The 20,662-nt window shown below is 39.2% G+C and overlaps 1 protein-coding gene across 12 annotated transcripts in view; it reads left to right on the top strand.

Moving 5' to 3' along the window:
• The window catches only part of Dlg1 (discs large MAGUK scaffold protein 1), a 188,745-nt gene that overhangs the window by 14,018 nt on the left and 154,065 nt on the right, over positions 1-20,662 (top strand). For 11 of the 12 annotated variants that reach the window (XM_051149734.1, XM_051149736.1, XM_051149735.1 and 8 more), the window contains exon 3: positions 6,861-7,027. In XM_051149734.1, coding sequence (XP_051005691.1) covers positions 6,861-7,027 — 167 coding nt within the window. Of the gene's footprint in view, positions 1-6,860; positions 7,028-15,814; positions 15,885-20,662 lie in introns of those variants that run through there. The other variant, XM_051149747.1, reaches the window with a different exon arrangement.

The raw sequence follows: 20,662 nt of genomic DNA on the forward strand, positions 1-20,662 counted from the left end.
GTTGTATGAGCTTATAATTTATATTTTAAAATAGGTCAACTTACACTGTATTAAAATAACTTCTAAGTGTATAACAAATTAAAATGTTTATGTCCCCTCACCCACCCCTTAGGCTTTGTATATGCTAGGCAAGTACTCGGTCACTGAGTTACATACCCTTTTTCCTCCAATTTTCTCATTCATTCAGAGACATTTTTGTTTTGGGGGTTTAAATATATGTACATTATTAATTTTATTAGTTTTTGCATGTATAGGTAGGTACTTTGCCTGCATGTCTTTGTACCATGTACATTCCTGATGGCCCACAAGGTCCAGAGGGCCATGGAGCTACAGATGATTGTTTTTTGTCTTGTGACCCACAAATGTTAATCAGGGTCACTCACATGGGCACAGGTGTGAAGTTTCCCACTAGAGTATGGGTAATTTACGTTACTATGTCATCAAAGACAGTGACTACCTCTACCTTTCTCCCAGCAGCCCTCTATGGTCTGGCCATTATCTCCTCAAGGTGGAACCCCATAAGTCCTTTCCCCATCTGTGACTTTATGGGCTAGTCGTGTATAAGCTCTGTGTATGTATGTATGCACTTATAGCTGTGTGAATTCATGTGTGCCACAACCATGCCATGTCCATGAGATAGCATTTCATAGCCTCCTACAGCCTTCATTCTAGAACTATTTTGTATTATTAATATTATTAAGTATACATAATATAAAAATGTCAACTCAAACTGAAATTCTTTTTGAGTAATAATTATGTCTCAACAACAAACAAAAGCATCTATATAGTGCAAAGTGCCGGTTAAAATGCAACAATTCCTCATTCTGAGCCGCCCCTTTCCACTTTCAATGATTGTTTCCTTTTTTGTGCCTGAGTTTGATATTATGGTTACTACATATAAATGGAAATATAGTATTTGTCCTTTTATGTCTGGCTTATTTCACTTAGGATATTTTCAAGGTTTACCCATCCACATAGAGTGTATTAAGGATTTAATTCTTTTTAAAGGGTAAATGGTATTTCTACGTACACACATAGTGTACTTGATTCATTTATTTTTGAAGGATAGTTGAATTGTCACCTTTCTGCTCTAGTACTGTAATGACCATTGGTTTAAAGATCTGTTAATCTGGTTCAGTTTCTCCTTTCTCTCTCTCTCTTTCTCTCTGTTTCTCTGTCTCTTTTTCTGTCTCTGTTTCTCTTTCTTTCTCTCTCTCTCTCTCTCTCTCTCTCTCTGTGTCTCTCTGTTTCTCTCTCTCTGTGTCTCTGTCTCTCTCTGTTTCTGTCTTTCTGTCTCTTTCTCTCTCTCTCTGTCTCTCTCTGTTTCTCTCTCTCTCTGTCTCTTTCTCTGTGTCTCTGTCTCTGTCTCCCTCCACCCCGCCTACCCCCTGCATGTACACTAGGAAGTGGAATTTCTGGACCACATGGTAATTCTGTGTTCTAATATTTTGAGAAGTCACTCTTCTATAGGCGCTAATTTTTAACTGTTTTGTTTGGGATTCCTTAATGTCTTTACCTTCCTTCTAACCCTCTGCCCTAGGTAGGAAAGGTTAGAAGGGACAGGGGACTTAGATGAGTTTAGACTTAGGCAGGTTAGGGTCATCGGGTTCTTTGGGAAAATATTGATCTCAGTCATCAGGATATCTAGCAGTCCAGCAACAGCAAACTTAAAGCATAGCAAGATGAACAAGCAGCCTTCTTCCTCCTCTCTCCTTCCTCCTTCTCCTCAAAGTTCTCTCCTCTCTCTGGGCTCTATCCTCACCCTCTACCCCCAGAGGGTTTCTCTATGTGTCCCTGGCTGTCCTGGAACTCACTCTGTAGACAGATCTGCCTGCCCCTGCCTCCTGAGTGCTAGGATTGAAGGCGTGCATCACCATTGCCCAGCTTGGGCTCTGGTATTTATACTTTCCCAGAGTCCTCAGAATTTCACCAACTCCAGCTGGCAAAGACCACACCACCCACCGAGCCACTGGAGGCTGTTACCAGCTGGCATAGACCACGCCCCGCATGAGACAGTTATCAGCTGTGGACAAACTAAAGCAGTCCCATATCCAACACTTGAGATTAAAACAAAAATCTGTTTAATACATAACTGAGCTTGTAAGGAAACCAAAACTACTACACCCTTGTTTTCACTATCAGTTTTTAACATTTTACACTCTCATTTATGAGCAGTGAAGGAGGATTCTAACTTTTTTTTTCTGTTTTGTAATAGCCATTCTAAGTGGTGTTTACTCAGCTTATTTTGTTTTAATAACGCCGATACAGCTAAAATAGAGTTGATGTTTTACCCCCCAGGTATAGGAATAAGCTCCTATACAGCACATTAGAAAGGGCTCTTTTGAGGGGGCTGGAGCAGTGGCTAAGCTTTTAAGAGTACTAGTTACTCTTCTAGAGGATCCGGGTTCAACCCCAACCCCTCAAGTCTGTAACTCCAGTCCAAGGAGATCTGACACCCTCTCCCTTGCCTTGAAAAGCATTGCATGTATATTCATTGACACACACGCAGGCAAAACACCCCCACACAAAATAATAAAAATTTAAAAGAAAAGCCAATCTAACTAACTATATATATGTTTGTGTGTGTGTATATGAATATATATAAATGAATGAATTAAGTATAGTAGTATGTACAAAGATATCATTTACCCTTTAAAAGTAATTAAGTCCTTAATAGATTCTGTGTGGATGGATAAATCTTGAAAATATCCTAAGTGAAATACATATACATATACATACACACACATACACAAAAAAACTTTATATACATAAACACACACACACATATATAGGAATGAAGGGGCTGAATGCAAGATAGTTGAATATAATATCTAGAGTTTAGAGCCAGACATGGTGGCATGCGCTTTTAATCCCAGCACCTGGGAGGCAGAAGCAGGTGGATCTCTGTGAGTTCAAGGCCAGCCTGGTCTACAGAGTGAGTCCAGGACAGCCAAGGCTACACAGAGAAACCCTGTCTCAAACCAAAACCAAAAAATAAAAAACAAAATCTAGAGTTGAGGATTTCAATTGACAAGCAAGATGTGAAAAATTTCAAAATGTCACACTTTATTCCTTGGTCATACATATCAATTATAGTGTTACCTTTGTAGAAGGATAGTAGTCTAGATTTCTGCAGGAGTTTTTAGCCATGTGGCTAAAGTCATGTGTCTGAAGAGGTGGTATATACTGCATCCCCTGCAGCTGAGGTTAAGGGCTGTTGTAGTGCAGGCACCACATGGGTCCAGGGAAACAAACCCTGGTCTTCTGCAAGAGCCACCTTAGCCATTGAGCCATCTGTCAGCCCAGTAATAATCTTAGCAGCTCGTAAAATGGGTTGATTTTATTTTTAGTGTACAAACATTAGTTTTTATTTAGTGCTTTACTTGGAATACTTTTTACAGTTGTACTGGTTACTAAACTGAAAACAGAACTACTTTGTCCCTACTGTCTTTGTGAGATGTTAGTCCTCCCCTCCCACCAAAATATTACATTTCATTTATTATAATTGTGTGTGGACATGTATGTGCCACAGTTCAAGTGTGAAAATCTGAGGACAACTTGTGGGAGTCAGTTCTTTCCTTTACTATGTGGGTCCTGGAGATTGAGCCCAGGTTGTCAGACTTGATGGCAAGCTCCTTTATCTGCTGAGCCAGCTTATTGGCCCCGTGAAAGATGTTTTTAAAGGGCATAATGTTACTTTTAAAATAGTACAAAACAAGAAGTGAAAGTTACTCTAAGTGTTATTCATACTTACTGTTCATGAATCAGGGTAATGTACACATTGGCTGTTAAGTAGTTCCCTCCCTCTAAAGAATTGTAAATTATACCAGTAGGTGACTAAAGAATTGTCGTGTGAAATCTTAATGGTGTCACTGAGCTGTGTGAGTAGTCAGTGCTAATATTAATACAGTAAGTTCATGTAATTCCAACTGGGAACAAAGTAAATTTACCTTTTTTTTTTTTGGTTTTCGAGACAGGGTTTCTCTGTGTAGCCTTGGCCATCCTGGACTCACTTTGTAGACCAGGCTGGCCTCAAACTCACAGTGATCCGCCTGCTTCTGCCTCCCAAGTGCTGGGATTAAAGGCGTGCGCCACCACGCCTGGCTGTAAATTTACCTTTTAAATTATGCTGTGCTATGTTTGGTTTCTTCCAGGCTTTGTCATACCTTTAAGTGATTGTTTCCCACTTCCTCTTGCATATGTAGACTAGAGAAGTTGGAAATGTCCTAGTTCTTTGGTTTTTTTTTAACTTTTAAAAAATTAATTTATTTTATGTACACTGGTGCCCTACCTGCATTATGTCTCTGTGAGGATGTTGGATCCCATGGAACAGGAGTTATAGATTGTTGTGAGCTGTCATTTGGGTGCTGGGAATTGAACCTGAGTACTCTTAAAGAAGAGCCAGTGCTCTTAGCTGCTGAGACAGCTCTCCAGCCCCGTTTTTCTTATTTTTTAAAAAATGGTGTTTCACTTTAGTTAGGACAGAACCACTTGAGGATTTCCGTTCCTGGTCTGAATAGTGATGATAAAGATGTAAAATTTAGTACTGATTCAACTGAACAATTTATAATAATGGTATTAGCCACTATTTATTGAGAGTATATTGTAAGCGAGCATGCTAAGTACTTGGTTATGCTCAGTTTTTACATAGTTCACAATAAGGCAAATTATCAGAGTCATTTACTTGTACATGTAGCTAATTGATAACAGAGTTAGGAATTTAACCCAGCACTTAAACATTTTTTTTGCTTGAAATTTTTATATATGTATGTATATATGCAATGTATTTTGATCATCTGTCCTATAATTTCCCTAGACTCTTCCCCTTTATCTGCTTCCTACCTTCATGTCCAATACAGTTTTTTTTTTTTTTTTTTTTTTTTAATGACCTACTAAGTCTAATTAGGGCTCTCCTTATGTGTATAGGTATGGGCCTCTACTGGAGGGAACATGGGCAACCTAGCAGTCGCCATAATACCCTTAAAGAGAAATGCCTCTCTCCTTTCCACTATTTGTCAACTGCCTGAGGCTTCTCAGCTAAGATGGGCTTGTGAGCCCCTTCCCCATCCATGAGGCCTTACCTTTTTAGATTTATTTTAATCATGTGCGTGTGTGTGTTGTGTGTAGAGGTATGAGCATGGAATGTAGGTGCATCCAGAGACCACAGGAGGGCTTTGGTTACCCTGGAACTGGAATTTCAGGCAATGGTAACCTCTCACATGGGTGCTGAGAACCCATCTGAGGTTCTCTGCAAGAGCACTAGGCACCCTTGACCGTGAGCCATCTCTCCCAAACACTGACTTCTGACATACGGAAAACAAATGACTTTACATGGTGCCCTGGAGGTTTTGATGTAATTGGGACATAATGAAATGAAGAAAGAACCTACTGTTAAAAGTATGTGGTTGAACATGGAAACAGCCTAAGTGTCCCTCAGTCGAAGAATGGATAAAGAAACTGTGGTACATTTACACTATGGAATACTACTCAGCTATTAAAAACAAGGAATTCCCAAAATTTGTGGACAAATGGATTGAACTAGAAATGATGATAATAAGTGACTTAACCCAGAAGCAGAAAGAGTCATAGGGTATATACTCACTTATATCTGCACACGAGCCCAAGGGGCATGTCGCATGAAAGTCTTCACTTACCAGGAAACTGGGACAGAGGGAAGGACATCCTACTGTGACTCTAGATGAGAGAAGCATGGGAGAATGGGGAAATAGAAGGATCCAGAGGGTCCTAGAAACTTACAAGAAGAACATTATGATGAGCTGATCTGGGCCCAGAGGTCCTGCTCAAACTATGGCACCAGCAGTAAACTTTAAACCCCTACCCAGATCTAGCCAGTGGACAGGACATTCTTCACAGTTGAGTGGAGAGTGGGGTTTGACTTTCACATGAACTCTGGTGCCGCATATTTGACCACGTCCCCTGGATGGGGAGGCCTGGTGGCACTCAGAGGAAGGATAGCAGGATACCAAGAAGAGACTTGATACCCTATGAGCATATACAGGGGGAGGAGGTCCCCCTCAGTCACAGCCATAAGGGAGGGGAGTAAGGGGAAAATGGGAGGGAGGGAGGAATGGGAGGATACAAGGGATGGGCTAACAATTGAGATGTAATATGAATAAATTAAAAAAAAGTATGTGGTTGAGCTGCACTTGGGGGTGCATGCTATGGCAGAATTTTCTTGGGCCTGCCAGGGTTAAATAAAGACACAGAGACTTACTAGTATTGAAAAGCTTAGGCGTTCAACTGGGCAGACTCTCAGCACAGCTAGCTTCAGCCCCGACTGTTTTAGCCCACGTGCTGCCACATGGCCAGTTCTCCACCTCGCTCTCAGCACCAGGATGTCTGCCCCTTCCCATGTCATGCTTGAGAATATATCCATATTCATACTATCCCTACCCCCTTCTCCCAAAGACCCTCTGGAACCGTGGCACCCTTAACCGTGAGCCATCTCTCCAAAACGCTGACTTTTGAAGTGTGAAATACTTAGGGCTTTACACAGAGCCCTGCAGGTTTTGATGTAACTGTGACATAATGGAATGAGGAAAGCACCTACTGTTAAAAGTATACGGTCCATCTGCACTTAGTGGTGCACGCCTTTAATCCCAGCACTTGGAGGGAGAGGCAGATGTATCTCTGAGCCAGCCTGATCTACAAAGTGAGTTCCAGGACACTCAGGGCTACACAGAGAAACCCTGTTGGTAGGAGCAGAATTATGTGGTGAGATTGGGCTTATTTTTCTTTCTAATAAAGAATAAAAAGTTGCCTTTGAATTATGTTGTTTTTGCATTACATAATTTAGGAGATATAAATGCTTTAGAAATTTTTTTTCTCTTTATCTCTAGATATTCAAGAATTTTATGAAGTGACCTTACTTGATAATCCAAAATGTATAGATCATTCAAAGCAGTGTGAACCAATTCAGCCTGTGAGTACTTGGGAGATTCCCAGCCTTCCAAGCAGTACTGTGACATCAGAAGCTCCACCCAGCAGCCTTAGCCCTCCAGTAGAGGTAAGACAAAGGCTAACATGCTTTTCAGTGATGCATTTGTTTCTTTCTTTGAAGATGGATAGTTTTTGGAAATAGTAATGAGATAGCAAATAGAGTTAAAATATTCTTTAGAAGTTGAGAATCTTGATTCTCAAAAGTTTGTAACTTGTTTGATGCCTGAAATATTTGTTTTAGGATATTAGAAAGTGTTTTGCATGGTCACCTCATAAAGCTCTGCTTGTATAATTATTAACATGGTCATTGTAGTTTTGAAGATGATTTTAATTTGGTATTCTTGCCCAGAGAAAGAATATAATTGTGGCTCTGAGCTCTTACTAAAGTGAAGAATTCTGTTGATTGGCTTGAAGAGTTGCATTAAAAGTCACTGAAGAATAACAGTCCTTCCAGTCAGCATTGGCTTTTGCAGCTTTCTGTAGTTAAAAGTGCCAACTTCTGTGAGTTTTAATAACTATCTTGGTAATGGGTAATGTTCTTTTTTCAGTTGTGCTATACTGTTGCTAGTAGAGTCGGATATGGTGCAGCATTTTGTAATGAGGATTCTGCCTGAGAAGCATTAGTCATTTAAAAGTGGTTGTCTCTAAATTTGATTCTAGGCCCTTCTGGATAGTACTAGACTGCCTGGGAAATTGATCAGCTTCTGTTTGATGAGTAATAAGTCAGAGAAGTGGTGGTGGGGAGCAGCTATGTAGCACACCGATAATGAAGAAGCCAGGTTTTCACCTTCTCTTTTATTTAATATGTTGTTGCATAGCCAGCATTTTAGAGCAGTATGAATGAGCACTTACAATCCCTCTCCTGCACTTTAAAGCTGTGAAAAAGAAGTCTAAAAGAAAAGAGCCGACCCAGGATGGGGCTAGTTTTGGACGAGTCTGTCTTTGGATATCAGACTTAACATTGAATTTATAGTTCTGCCTAGTAAACCTGATAGAATCTTACACATTTCTCTGTGTATGTTTTCTTTTTTGGTCCTTCTTAAAAATTACTTTTCTTTGGTAAATTTTCTTTACCATTTCCTTCTTTAGTTGAGCTATTGTCTGCTATAATGATAGTTCACCCTGTGGTCTGTTTCAGATGCAGTTTAAAAATGTCTGTAGTTATTGCTGTGGTTCAAATAAATGAGTTGCCTCTGAAGTAAGTTGCCTGTCATGGCAGAGGGAGGCCCCTGGGTCAACCCCTAGCCTAGACGTGGGGACAGATGGGGTTAGGTAACGAGGGCCTGCTCCTCATAAGAAAGGTGAAGAGAAAAAGGTTTATTTGGCTTAAACTTTCATATTGCTGGTCATTATTGAAGGAACTAAGAAGAGCAGCATCCTGCAGGCAAGAGCTGATGCAGAGGCCATGGAGGAATGCTGCTTACTGGCTTTCTCAACCTGCTTTCTTATAGAACCCAGGACCACCAGCTCAGAGGTAGCACCACCCACAATGGGCTGGGCCCAGCCCTCCCCCATCAATCATTGATTAAGAAAATTCCCTGCAGCGGGTTCTTATGGAGTTTTCTCAGTTGTTCTTTCCTTTCAGATAACTCTAGTTTGTATATGACATTTATGTAACACTAGCCAGCACAAATGATATTGAGTCATTGTATGAGAAGAGTAGAAATTATAGCTTAGTGTAGAGTGCTTGCCTGGCATGCATGAGGCCTCTTAGGTTTGATCACCAACACTGCGGAAAAAAGGTTTTAGAAACATATTTTTATAAGTATGTGAAACACTGAATGCTATGTACAGGCCTAGTTTCTTCACTGCTTAAACTGTATAGACATGTTGAAGGCACAAGTGAATGGAGGAGTGGGCATGTTCAAATAAGCACTGTTAAATGTGGGTAATTTGGAAAATGTGTGAGAAAGAATAGGATCACATGGTGTTCCCTGTAGGAAACACTCAAGTGTGTTAAAATTCATACCCTTCGTGGACGGACTCGTATGAGGAGCACCGGGATACGTTCATCAATTTCTTCTTCTTCTTTTTAAATGGGGAAATGTATATGTTGAACTTGTGATGTCTGTTCTTAGGAACTACTGATTTTGTACAAATGACTTGATAGATGTTAGTCTCAAGATGTACCCAGTTTAAACACACTGACAGGAGAGCCCTGAAGCGTTTAGAGGCTTGTTTCTGCGGGTGCTACAGGAGTAGGGAGGGCTCCCTTATTAGCCACTCATTCTTGCTTCTTTCGGATGGGAGACTTGGCTGAGTGATTGTTGACCTCCTCTTTCATTCATGTTTGTGGCTGTAAAGACGTTGGAGCACACTGACCCAAATTCAAACAAATGCAAAAAGACACTTCTATTTAACTACAAATTGAAAGATGACCTGGAAATCAAGGCTATTTTGCCTTACACAAGACTTGAGTTATTATTAGTTCATACACTAAATCTTGGATAGGCAGTCTTTTTCTGATAAACACGTCATATCAATATGGTCTTGCCTCTTTTACTTAATGTTTATTTTTGCAAGAAGTATTTGAGATTGATTCGTTTTCTACAGGTACTTTTCTGTTTTCTCTTAGTGATGTAAATTTTTGTGTTTTAAGGCATCCGGCCAATTTCTTTGTCTTATTGTTTATTTACAGTTGGCAACAGGTGTTAATCTTGCCAAATCCTTGCTAGTTAACCTTACACTTTTTATTACCTTTTTTCTAATATAGTAAAATTAAGTTCAATAAAGTATATTTTTAAAGTGATGTCTTATTAGTTTTATTTTTTTTAATGTCTGCCTTTTACTTTGAACATATACCTAGTGAGATGTTTAGAATAATCTTTGTTTAAAAACTGTTTCAGGGGCAAGGGTCTCCATCCACTCCTCCCTGGCCCACCCCAGTGCTGATGGTTAGTTAGGGGTTGGTTTGCTTGTGTGTGCAAGGCATTTTACTCATGATGGCAGCCTCTCCTCTTTTCCTTTGTTGCACTTTTATTCCTTTTTCTTTTCTTTCTTTCTGTAGCCTTGGCTATCCTGGATTCATTTTGTAGACCAGACTGGCCTCAAACTTACATGGATCCACTGTCTTTGCCTCTTGAGTGCTGGGATTAAAGGTGTGTGACCACTTTTTTTTTTTTTTTTTAAAGAGGTGTTCTATTGAATTACTTACAGAGAGTACATGACTTTAAAGACAGGAAGATGAAGTAGGAGAAATTGCCTAATTTACTGGTATATTATTACAGAAAGAATGTACTGTTCTATTTCTAGTATCACATTTTAAGTGGCTGGAAGAACTAAAAGATTAAAAAATGAGACCATAAGAACAAACTTTTCTAAGCCTTTAGGATAAAACAAACCTTTTTCTTTCTTTTTTGATGTTTCAAGACAGGGTTTCTCTGTGTAGCCCTAGCTGTCCTGGAACTTGATCTGTAGACTAGGCTGGCCTTGAACTCTGAGGTCCTTTCCTCCTGCCTCTGCTTAGGACAAAGGTGTGCACTATTAAACCTGGCTAAAGAAAACCTTTTCCAAGGGTTACAAAACAAAAAAGCCACTGCAAACCAACCACTGTGGAGGTTCAGGCTCAGGATGATGATAAGTTTAAGGTCAGCTGGGGAGTCTGACTGTAGAATTTCTTTGTGGTCTTCAACTTTGGCTGGATTTTAATTATAGAACTTTTGTATGCGCTGGGTGTTCTGGTTCTTGTCTCTGATCCAAGTATTCTGGATGTTAAGGCAGGAGTATTTTAAGTTTGAGCCAGCCTGGGCTACATACTGGGTGAGCCCTTCTCCCAAATCATCATCATCATCATCATCAGCCAATGAACCAACAAAAACAATGAAAAAGAAATTTTTTGCATAGCACATAAGGGCTAATTTTCTTTATTTGTAACCACTTGACCTCAAGAAACACAGGATACAGTCAGCATTCAGTAGGAAAGTGAGCAGGAAACCTCACATTAAAAAAATGCAAACTAAACTGACAAGGCATATTTTCAGATAATTAGCTCGTTAAAGATTAGCTAAGTGGGCACACAGAAACTCTCATGTGGTTGGTAGAGGAGGAGGGTACACTTGCACAATAATAATGAGACAACAGTATATAATCCGGTGGCTAGTATGTGACACAGACTTATTTTCTCATAAAATAGTGATCATTGCAGTATTCCATGTAATATTAATAAATACAATAGATGAAGCAGTCTGAATGATTAGCAGAAGGGAACTAGATTAAAAACATACTGGGTCAGTGACATAGCCTAATGGATAAAGGCGACTTCTCAGGACCCAGAGGGAAAGAGCTGATGTGCACAGGTTGTCCACTGATCCGCATGTGTGCTGTGGTATTGTGCTATTTGTGTGTATATACATGAACACAAAATAAAAATTTTTAAGTAACTAAAACATTTTACTGTAGCTATTTTAAGCTAAATATTTAAGCTAAAAATTAAGCTAAAATAAACACAAATACAAATTCTATATGTTAGCCTGTTGTGGTGCGTGCCTATAATCCCAGTACTTGAGGAGGCAGAAGAAGACAGGTATCTGTGAGTTCGAGGCCAGTTTTGCCTACAAAGCAAGTCCAGGACAGCCAAGCCTACACAGAGAAACCCAGTCAAATAAATAGATAAATAAAATACTTTATGTCTACGCTGGTTCTCAATTTGATTTTAGTTACTGTATTTTGACTTTATGATAGTGCGAAAGTGATAGAATTCAGTAGAAACTATATTTCAGATTTTTGTTTTTGTTTTTTGAGACAGGGTTTCTCTGTGTAGCCTTGGCTGTCCTGGACTTGCTTTGTAGACCTGGCCAACCTCGAACTCACAGCAATCCGCCTGCCTCTGCCTCCCGAGTGCTGGGATTAAAGCCGTGCACCACCATGCCCGGCTTCATACTTCAGATTTTGAATATTGATCTTTTCCACACAGTGGCTCACAACCATCAGTAACTTTATTTCCAGGGGCTCTTACACCTCCTGACCTCTGGATATCAGGTATTTTGGCTTTGAGTGAAACTCAGCTCTACCACTGATCTGTAACCCCGCCTCCAAGACTTATCATACCCCGCCCCCTTCAGCCATGCAGTCATATGCTGCATTGTTAGAGTATCATGTTTTCAATTTATGATGGGTTACTAAAATATCATTCCATTGTCAGAGTATGAAGCAGGTTTTATGCCATAAAGTGTGACTATAAAAGAAAGCAGGCTAGTATCTGAAGGACTGGACCATCTTTCAGCACTGCTGCCTTACTGTGCCTGTTACCTGCAGGCTGCTCCTCCAGCCCTTCAGAGCTCCTCCAAGCAGGAGAGTTATCTAAGCAGTGTGGGAAAGTGATTTCTTTCTCACCTTAGTGGTTGGTTTGTTTGTTTGTTTGAACTAGAGACTTTGGTGGCAGGACAGTTACGAGCACACGTGGACTATTGAAGGCTAACGCGCTCTGAAGGCTGACTGAGTGTGCTAGAGAACTCGTACATGCACGGGGCTGTGTAGAGCTCCTCAGCGCTGATTTGTTTGCTTGTTTTAATTTTCTTGTCATTAAAGAGATTAAAAATTAATAAGCTCCTTTTTGTATGTTTAGTTCATTTTTTGAAAAGTCTTGGATTTATGTATTTGTTTTGGGTGTTTTGCTTACATGTATGTATGTGCACCACGCTTGTGCCTGATGCCCACAGAGATCAGGAGGTATCAGATCCCCATACTGAAACCATACTTAGTCCTGTCTGGTATCCTGCCTATCAGAAGTTGTTCTATTATTCCTGATACTATGTGAATTCTGGGTACTGACACTCCACCTCCTGGTTTTGGTTTGGCTTCCCCTGCACTCCCCCCCCCCCCCCCCCCCCCCCCCCGCCCCATGTATGTCTTTGCTGATCAAGGTGATGAGAGCTAACCTGGGGACTAGGAGGGAGCCCTGTCCATCTTTGGAGTTCTTCCTGTGCAGTTCTTTTCTTTCTGCTTACTCCTAGCATGAATTTTGGACACCTTGGCCACATCACACTGAATTTTTATGTAGGCCTCTTACATATTACTGGCCTGTGTTTAGTTGTCCTCTTCCTTTGCAGTTGCCTCCAAGGTTTGGCTGGACCATTGCAGGGCTCATCTTCTGTCTCCTCTCCTAGAGGTATATTGCTTTGAACTGCCTCTTTTAGTACCTGAATATTCTTTCCTTATATTTGTCCAGGATTCTTGTCTTAGTTGTTTAAGGTGGATCATTTTGTTCTTTATTTGTCATGGCTAAAAGCAGTTGCCTGCATATTTTGAAGTGGTGCTGTTTATCTTTCGTGCCTAAATATTAGGTGAGGTACTGTCCTTCCCAAATTGCTTATATTTAAGACCTTTTTAAGTTTTTCATATTACAAGGTAGCTTCTAAATTATTTCAGAGAGTAAATGACTAGAAAGGAACACATTGATTTAAAATGCCCCTAGTCAATGTCAGTTTGGGTGTTGATTGGTGCAGTATATCTAATATTTAGTATAGATTACATGATCATTTCAGAGTATGAGATGCACTATCAAGCTTTGTTGGAAGATAATTAAGTACATTGAAAAGGTAGCACAGTTACATCATAGACATTGCAAATGCACAACTACTGTCCAAATAGGGGAAATCGGTGCACTAAAAATGGGTACTAGTAGGAAATTAGGTAAATGGTCAGGTGACATTTTCATAAAAAAAAAAAAAAAAAAAAAAAAAAGTAACATCTCATGGAGTTTAGATTACATAAAACTGCTGTTTAAAGTTAATAGATTTGGCGTGTGTGTGTTTGTGTGTGTATGTGTGTGTGTTTGTTGGGAGGTGAGTATGCAGGCACACATGCACTTGTGTGTTGAGGTCAGAAGACCCTCTTTGGTATTGTTACTCATTAGCTGTGTTTGAGGCAGGGGTCTTTGGTTGGCCTTCGCTACTGCTTTAGCTAAGCTGGCTGGCCCCAGCCCGCAGGTCGTGTCTCCTAGTACTGGAATTACAAGCATGAGCTACACACTGGCTTTATTTACTGTTTCAACATTTAAATGTGGGTTCTGAGCATTAAACCTAGGTCCTTGTGCTTACAAGGCAAGTACTTTATTTATCAACTGAGCCATCTCTCCAGCCCAAACTTGATTAATCAAGAGTGGTTTAGTTATATGGATGACTCTAATGTCTAGGCTGAATGTAGAGTCCAACTAAAATTATTTCCTAAAATGTGAATGTTGTTAAATATGTATCAAGCTGACTTAAATTTAAACTTGGTTATTTGGCTATTTAAATCTATATTCCTACAAGTTTATAATTGAGTTGGCAAAAGTATTTCAGGGGTTTTCTTGGAAAAATGAAGTGTCTCATTTTCAGAATCAATTCAGTATTTCAGTTTTGTAATTGCCTACAGTTTAGATGTTAGAAAGGCTGCTCAGTCATCAACACATCCTAAGCCACAGTGACATTGTGGTCCCAGTATGCTAACATATGCTAACATACGCTAACATATAGGTGCTGGGGGGTGAAGTAGTAGGTGCAGGAGATGTTTTGTCGTTTTGCCCTTGCTGGAACTTAGACTCTATTAAATATAAAAAGTATAACAAGTTATAATTTATAATTTATAAAACACTGTGTGTTTTATAAAAGGGAAAACTGAGTTGTCCCTGTGCCCCCCACCAGGAAAGAAAACAACTGGTTATACAGCTTATTTTTGGGTTGAACCATGCTTTTGATTTGTTGTTAGGAGGTCTGTCTTACTGAGGAAGACCTCCCCTCTCTGGGCAAGACTATTCTAGGCATCTTAAAATTTTCATGAGAGAAATTTCAGAACAGTAAGAAAGAAACCAATACATTCTTCTCCTACTTTCACAAAATGCAATGCCCAGTCAGTACTTGAATATTACATCTACTGTTTTTAATATTCTGCTTTAAAAAATATGATATATTTTATTAATGGGACCAACATTGCCTTAGTATATGTTTTCATAGGGAGGTCAGAAGCTTCTGAAACTGAAAGGCTCTTGGCATCTGTGTCTTTTCTCTGTTAGCCTGTCTAATTCTGTTCTTGATGATCTGAGAGCCACACATATTTGAAAAAAGTTAGATGACTTCTGGGTTTAAAAAAGTACTTACTAAGGAGTTTGAAATGGTACAGTTATAACTGCTTCTCTCTGGCGCTTCCTCCCTGTGCCCAAGGGACAAGGAATTGGGTGAAGTGGATTTAGTAATGCAATAAAGTAAAATTACAGCTTCATTGTAAAATGTTATTTATTTTGGTAAAGAGAGAAAATGGAAGTTTTAGTGATACTTTACATTAATGCTTTGTTCTTCCTGCTCCCCTTCTTAAAAATAACACTTGGAATATTCCATTCATTACTGCCGAGAAAATCATCACTTTGCAGGCTGCAGTTGCAGAAATGGTTTAGTGGAAAAAGTGTTTGCTTGCATTTTCTAGTGATTTTTCTTCTTCTTTCTTTCTTTCTTTCTTTCTTTTTTTTTTTTTTTTTTTTTTGTGGTGGTTCTTTGAATATCCAAACTATAGCAAACAAGGAGAAATAGATTTAAATTTGTGTTGAGGAAACCTTGTGGGGCATTTTATCAAATGATTCCCTGGCAACACACCCTGAAAAGAGGGCTTAATGAGGTAGCGTCTGAAGCAGCAGTGGGCTCTCTTGGAGTCAACCCGCCAAGTTCCTCAGTGTTCTGTTGGATAATTTCAAGTTCTTCAGAGACATATTACATAAAGAAGATTGTAGGGCACGTGATGCACTCTGGCTTCTTATATTTCAGATAGTAGAAAAACTGCTAGCTCTAAGAATGGATCTTGGCACTGTCATAACTTTTCATCTATGATTTTATCTAACAACTTTTTTATTTGAAGTTTTTGTTATTGTTGAAGTAGGCCGTTTGAATAGCTTTGCTTTATGTATAAAATATTGTAATGGTAGAGTAATGGATTGCCTGTGCATTGTAACTACAAAGGTAAGATACAGCACGATTTTCTGTGTTCATTCTCTGAGCTGTAACTGTCGTTAGCGGCTTGACAACAGATACTTGAATCTACGAGATGCATTGTTATCAAAGGCAGTAGTTTGAAATGTATTTCAGGTAGATAAAAATGGGGTTTTAAACTGATTTTTTTCTCTGAGATTTACAGGAAGCTCTCCTCCTAACAGCATAGGTCTGGAGAGCCTTGATATGCTGTATTTTATCAGAGTTCTTCTCTTCCACTTGGGCATGTCGTGTTGCTGAAAGTGTAGGTCATTTTGCAAACAGTTTCTGGATTCTCCCTTCTTTTTAAACAGCGGGGCTCTCCTGGGCTGTTAAATAGACACTGGTCTGGACTGAGAGCCCTTGAGCTTGTTCAGGCACTTTTGAAGTACCTTAAAAGCCTGCTTTGCTTTTTGTCCTGAGTCTAGTATGCCTCACTTAGTCTCTAAGCAGACTACTTTGTTTTCTCAGCACCGGTCTGTGGACCTTGTGGGACTGTGCGGTTATATGTTCAGGTGCTTGCATTTAAACTGCAGATTTCGGTTTCCACAACAGGAAATATTTTGGTTTTTAATTCTACACACTAATGTCACAGTGATTTTTAGACATAAACTGTTGTGTTTAGTGATAAGAGAACAAGTATTCCTGAAAGCAGGCTATTATTATTTCTGTGTAATGAATTAGTTCTCAGAAGTGGGAAAACTGATGGTATTGAGTTTTGTTTTTTATTGCATTCAGAGCTGTGGTTCAGCTGCCAGTGTGCCTATGAGGTGGGCTTGTCCTCGGCTGTAAGAGGACAAGCGTCTCCATGACTTGTTTGTTTGTGAGGTTTTTGGGTTTTGCTTCTTCTTTCTTTCTTTCTTTCTTTATTATCTATGTTTGGCTTTTTCCTGTGAATTACCTTGTGTAATTTTATTTAGCTAAATTTCTTCTAATATTATAGCAAAGTTATTTGATATATCTCTTTAGTCTTTATTTGATAGAATTAGATTTATTTTTGTACCCACCTTTTCTTAAGCAAAAGAGAATGGCTTTTTTTTTATTGTCTAAAAAACATTGGCTATAATCACTGTCCTTAAAATATTTATAAATTATTATGTAACTGTGAAAACAAAAATAGGAAAATATGTAGGTTGGAAATTAGGAAGCATAAAACATTATGTGTAGTTTTGAAAATGCTAAATTAGATTCATTTGTTCTATGATTAGAAAGAAGCACTTTGAACATTTTTGATCAATTGCTACAGCCAGATGAGTAAAAAAAATATTCCTGCTCAGTTGAAGGCTTCAGTGCATCCTCCCTCCCCCTTCCGGTCTTCCTGTCTTCCTGTCCTAGGCGCCTTTCTGATTTCTGGAGAACTTCATGGTTTCTAAAAATCTGACAGTGTAGTTGATACAGTTCTATCATGTTAATACTTAAAACACCTCAAGTAAAAATTTTTCATCATCCGCCTCCCCTTTCTCCCACTTGTGTAGGCAGAGTGCACTAGGTAGGCACGTTGCATCATTGCTACCATGGATACCCTTAAGAACAGGCATGTGGGTTGAGCTAAAGCAATGATGATTAGCTTTTTAGTCCCCTCATAACTATAATAACTATATGTTCTTCACAATGAAGACTTATTTTAAAATGCTTTCAAATGACTAGGTAGTGAGATGAGATGACTAAATCTTCACTGTTACTGAACTGCTAAATCTTGGCCTCCATCTACAGTAGTATAATTGGCATTTACTAATTTAAGATAGTCATAAATAACCATACGTTCCTCTTCTGATTAATATATTCCTTAAAAGGAACTGAGTTGGGTTTCCTCCTCCCAGAGTTGGGAGTTAGACCTGGGACTGTGCATATGTCAGGCAAGTGCTCTACCACTGAGCCACATAACGAGCCCTGAAACAGAAATGTAGTGGACTTGAAAGCATGCTTCCTCCTTGAATTTAAAAAAAAAAAACAACAACAAAACGTTCTGCGTTTAAACACTTTCCAAGGGAAAAGAGCACTTACAATATTGTTTCTGGTTAGTTTTACATATATTTATGTAGATTATATGTTATTTAATCAGCATAGCTAAAATATTTTCTTGTGTGTTTCCCATATAATGTCTTAGAAGACAGGTAATTTTCTCCTTGAGAGTTCTTGGGTTCTTAACGAGCCACTTTATAAAGATATCAGTGTGGAGTTAATACTAGGGCCTAGGTAGAGAAATAGAGTTTTATCAGGTTCATAATGACTGTAAGGATGTTAGTTGTTAGCATGCTAGATTTAAGGAGTACTTTGGGAATATTCCTAAATAGGCTTTTTGTTTATAGTTTAAAGTGCTATGTGTCAACTGCAATTCAGGGCATTTACATTCTTATCCATGGAGGAGTTTATCTGATCAGCAACTTCTGGAAGGAAATAAGAGAGGAGGGGCTAACAGGTGTAACTTTTAGTATTAGGGTTTCTTGTAGTAGGATCGTATCTTTTCCCACCTTTTGTTACATTAATTTTCCATCATTTCAGTACAAAGGGTCTTCTTAGATCATCTGATAAGCTGAGAGGGGACAGAGAAGAGAACTGAAATTTTTACTTAGCATTTTATTTTATGCATATTGGCTTTTCCCTGTGCTTGAGTTTGTGCAGTGCCCAAGGAAGCCAAAAGAGGGAATGGGATACTTTGGAACTGGAATTACAGACACTTGTTAACTAGGTGCTGGGAATTGAACCCAGAATTCTCTGGAAACTCAGTCAATACTCTTAACTGCTGAGCCGTTAATACAGTTGTTAATACTTCCTTTATTTAATATGCCAAATCTAGTAGTTCATGTTAGGTGCTGCCAGGATAGTTTTGATGCTTTTGGGTTTTTCCCTCCCAAGTAAGAAATTGCAATATGTTTGCTTTTAAGAACTGTATCAGGTTTTCATTGTTTTTTGTTAATAGGGCTTTTTTCAGTTCATCCAAGGTGTTTCTTTTCTCTTTGAGGTATTTATGCATAGCAAATTACAGGCTTGTGTCCTCCAGGCTAACCCTTGATTCCAGTTTATGGATGCTTCATCAGGGACTCTACTTATTGTACCGGCTAGATTAATTGGGCTTCTATGAAAGTATGCCTCATTTCCCTCCTAACATACAGTAAATATTCTTTATGATTGTGGTGTTTTGTTTTCCATGGTATTTCTACCTGACCAAGTGTTCAGTATTAGTAGGTACTAGTAAATACTTGTTATGTGTGGAACTTTGGTCTAGATAACCCAAACCTGAGGCCTAAAAATTTTATAGTGCATTTATAGATATTTCAGAAAACTGCCATTAATATTTATTAGGGCTGGAGAGATGGCTCAGTGGTTAAGAAATCTAGTTACTCTTTGAAGGATGTGGGTTTAATTCCCAGCATCCATTTGGTGGCTCACACTGTATGTCAATCCAGTGCCAGGCAAGCCAATATCCTTTTCTGGCTTCCATGGACACCAAGCACACAAGTGGGGCATAGACATACACACAGCCAAAACACACACACAAGATAAAGTATTGAAAATTACTTACCATTTTGTTTTTTAAAAATAATGAATTCAGACGGATCCAGAAAGTAGATTTTTCCTGTTGTTTCTATTCCTTTTGTTTTAAAAAATAATTTAATTTTATGGCATGAGCTGCCATGTGGGTGCTGGGAATTGAACCTGGAACCTCTAGGAGAATAGCCAGTTCTTTTAACCACTGAGCCATCTCTCCAGGCCCTCCATTCATTTCTTGTTCATTCTTATTTGGCTACTCCTCACTTAAATACCAGAATGATCCATTGACTATGTGAACATTTTGGGAAACAGAATCCTTTCTCACTTTAGTGCTTTCTGTCTCTGAGATGCAAAATGTCAGTAGCTTCAGCATTGCACAGTAGAACTTCATACAATGATGGAAACGTTCTGAAAATAGCACTGCTCTTTCTGCTAGATTGCAAGATGTGGCGAGTTAGGCAAAGTAACAGACCATTTAACGTTAAATTTAGTTAGTAGTATTGGTCTGTAACAACCATTCTTATTCAGCAGCCAGTTTTCACTTTCTGAAAACTTGAATATTTTTTAACATAATTTTTGAGTGATAAGCCCAATGTAAGCAAACAAACAACTAGCTAGATATGGGCACATTTCTGTAATCCCAGCTCCTGAGTGGTAGAGGCAGGAGAATTGCAAGTTCCAGGACAGTCTGGGCTACTTGGCAAGAGCCTGTCTAAAATCAAACAACAAAATCAAAACTGTCATTAAATAACTTAGCCAAGCATCGCCCTCTCTGTTATCTGAGCATACAGGAAGCAGAGGTAAAGGAAGATCACTGTAACTCAAGGCCATCCTAGTTTACATAGAGTCTTAGGCCAGCCAGGGCTCTCTAGACTCTGCCTCACTGTCTCCCCTCCGCATACTGTATGGCTCTGTCTCGTTTTTATTCCTTATCTCTGTGGCTCCTGTAGGAAATTGTTGTTTGTTTTTGTCTGTATGTATGTGTGTACATGTGTACACACATGTGGAGGCCCAGATTCTTCCTCAGTCACTTTTCATTTTTTGAGACAGGGTCTCACAGAACCTAATCCTTTCTTCAGCCATCAAACCAAAGGATCTTCTGTCTCTAGCTCCCAAGTGCTGGGATCATTGTGCACTCTGCCTTTCTTGCCTGACCCTTTCACATTGGTGCCTGGGATCTGCCCAGCAAGTGCTTCACCAACTGAGCCAGCTCCCTAGCCTTAGAGACTGTTCTTATTTGTTCTCTTTTTCCAGGACTTAATACAGCTTTACAAGTA

Source organism: Acomys russatus, chromosome 8 (assembly GCF_903995435.1).
Source record: "Acomys russatus chromosome 8, mAcoRus1.1, whole genome shotgun sequence".
Lineage (NCBI taxonomy): Eukaryota > Metazoa > Chordata > Mammalia > Rodentia > Muridae > Acomys > Acomys russatus.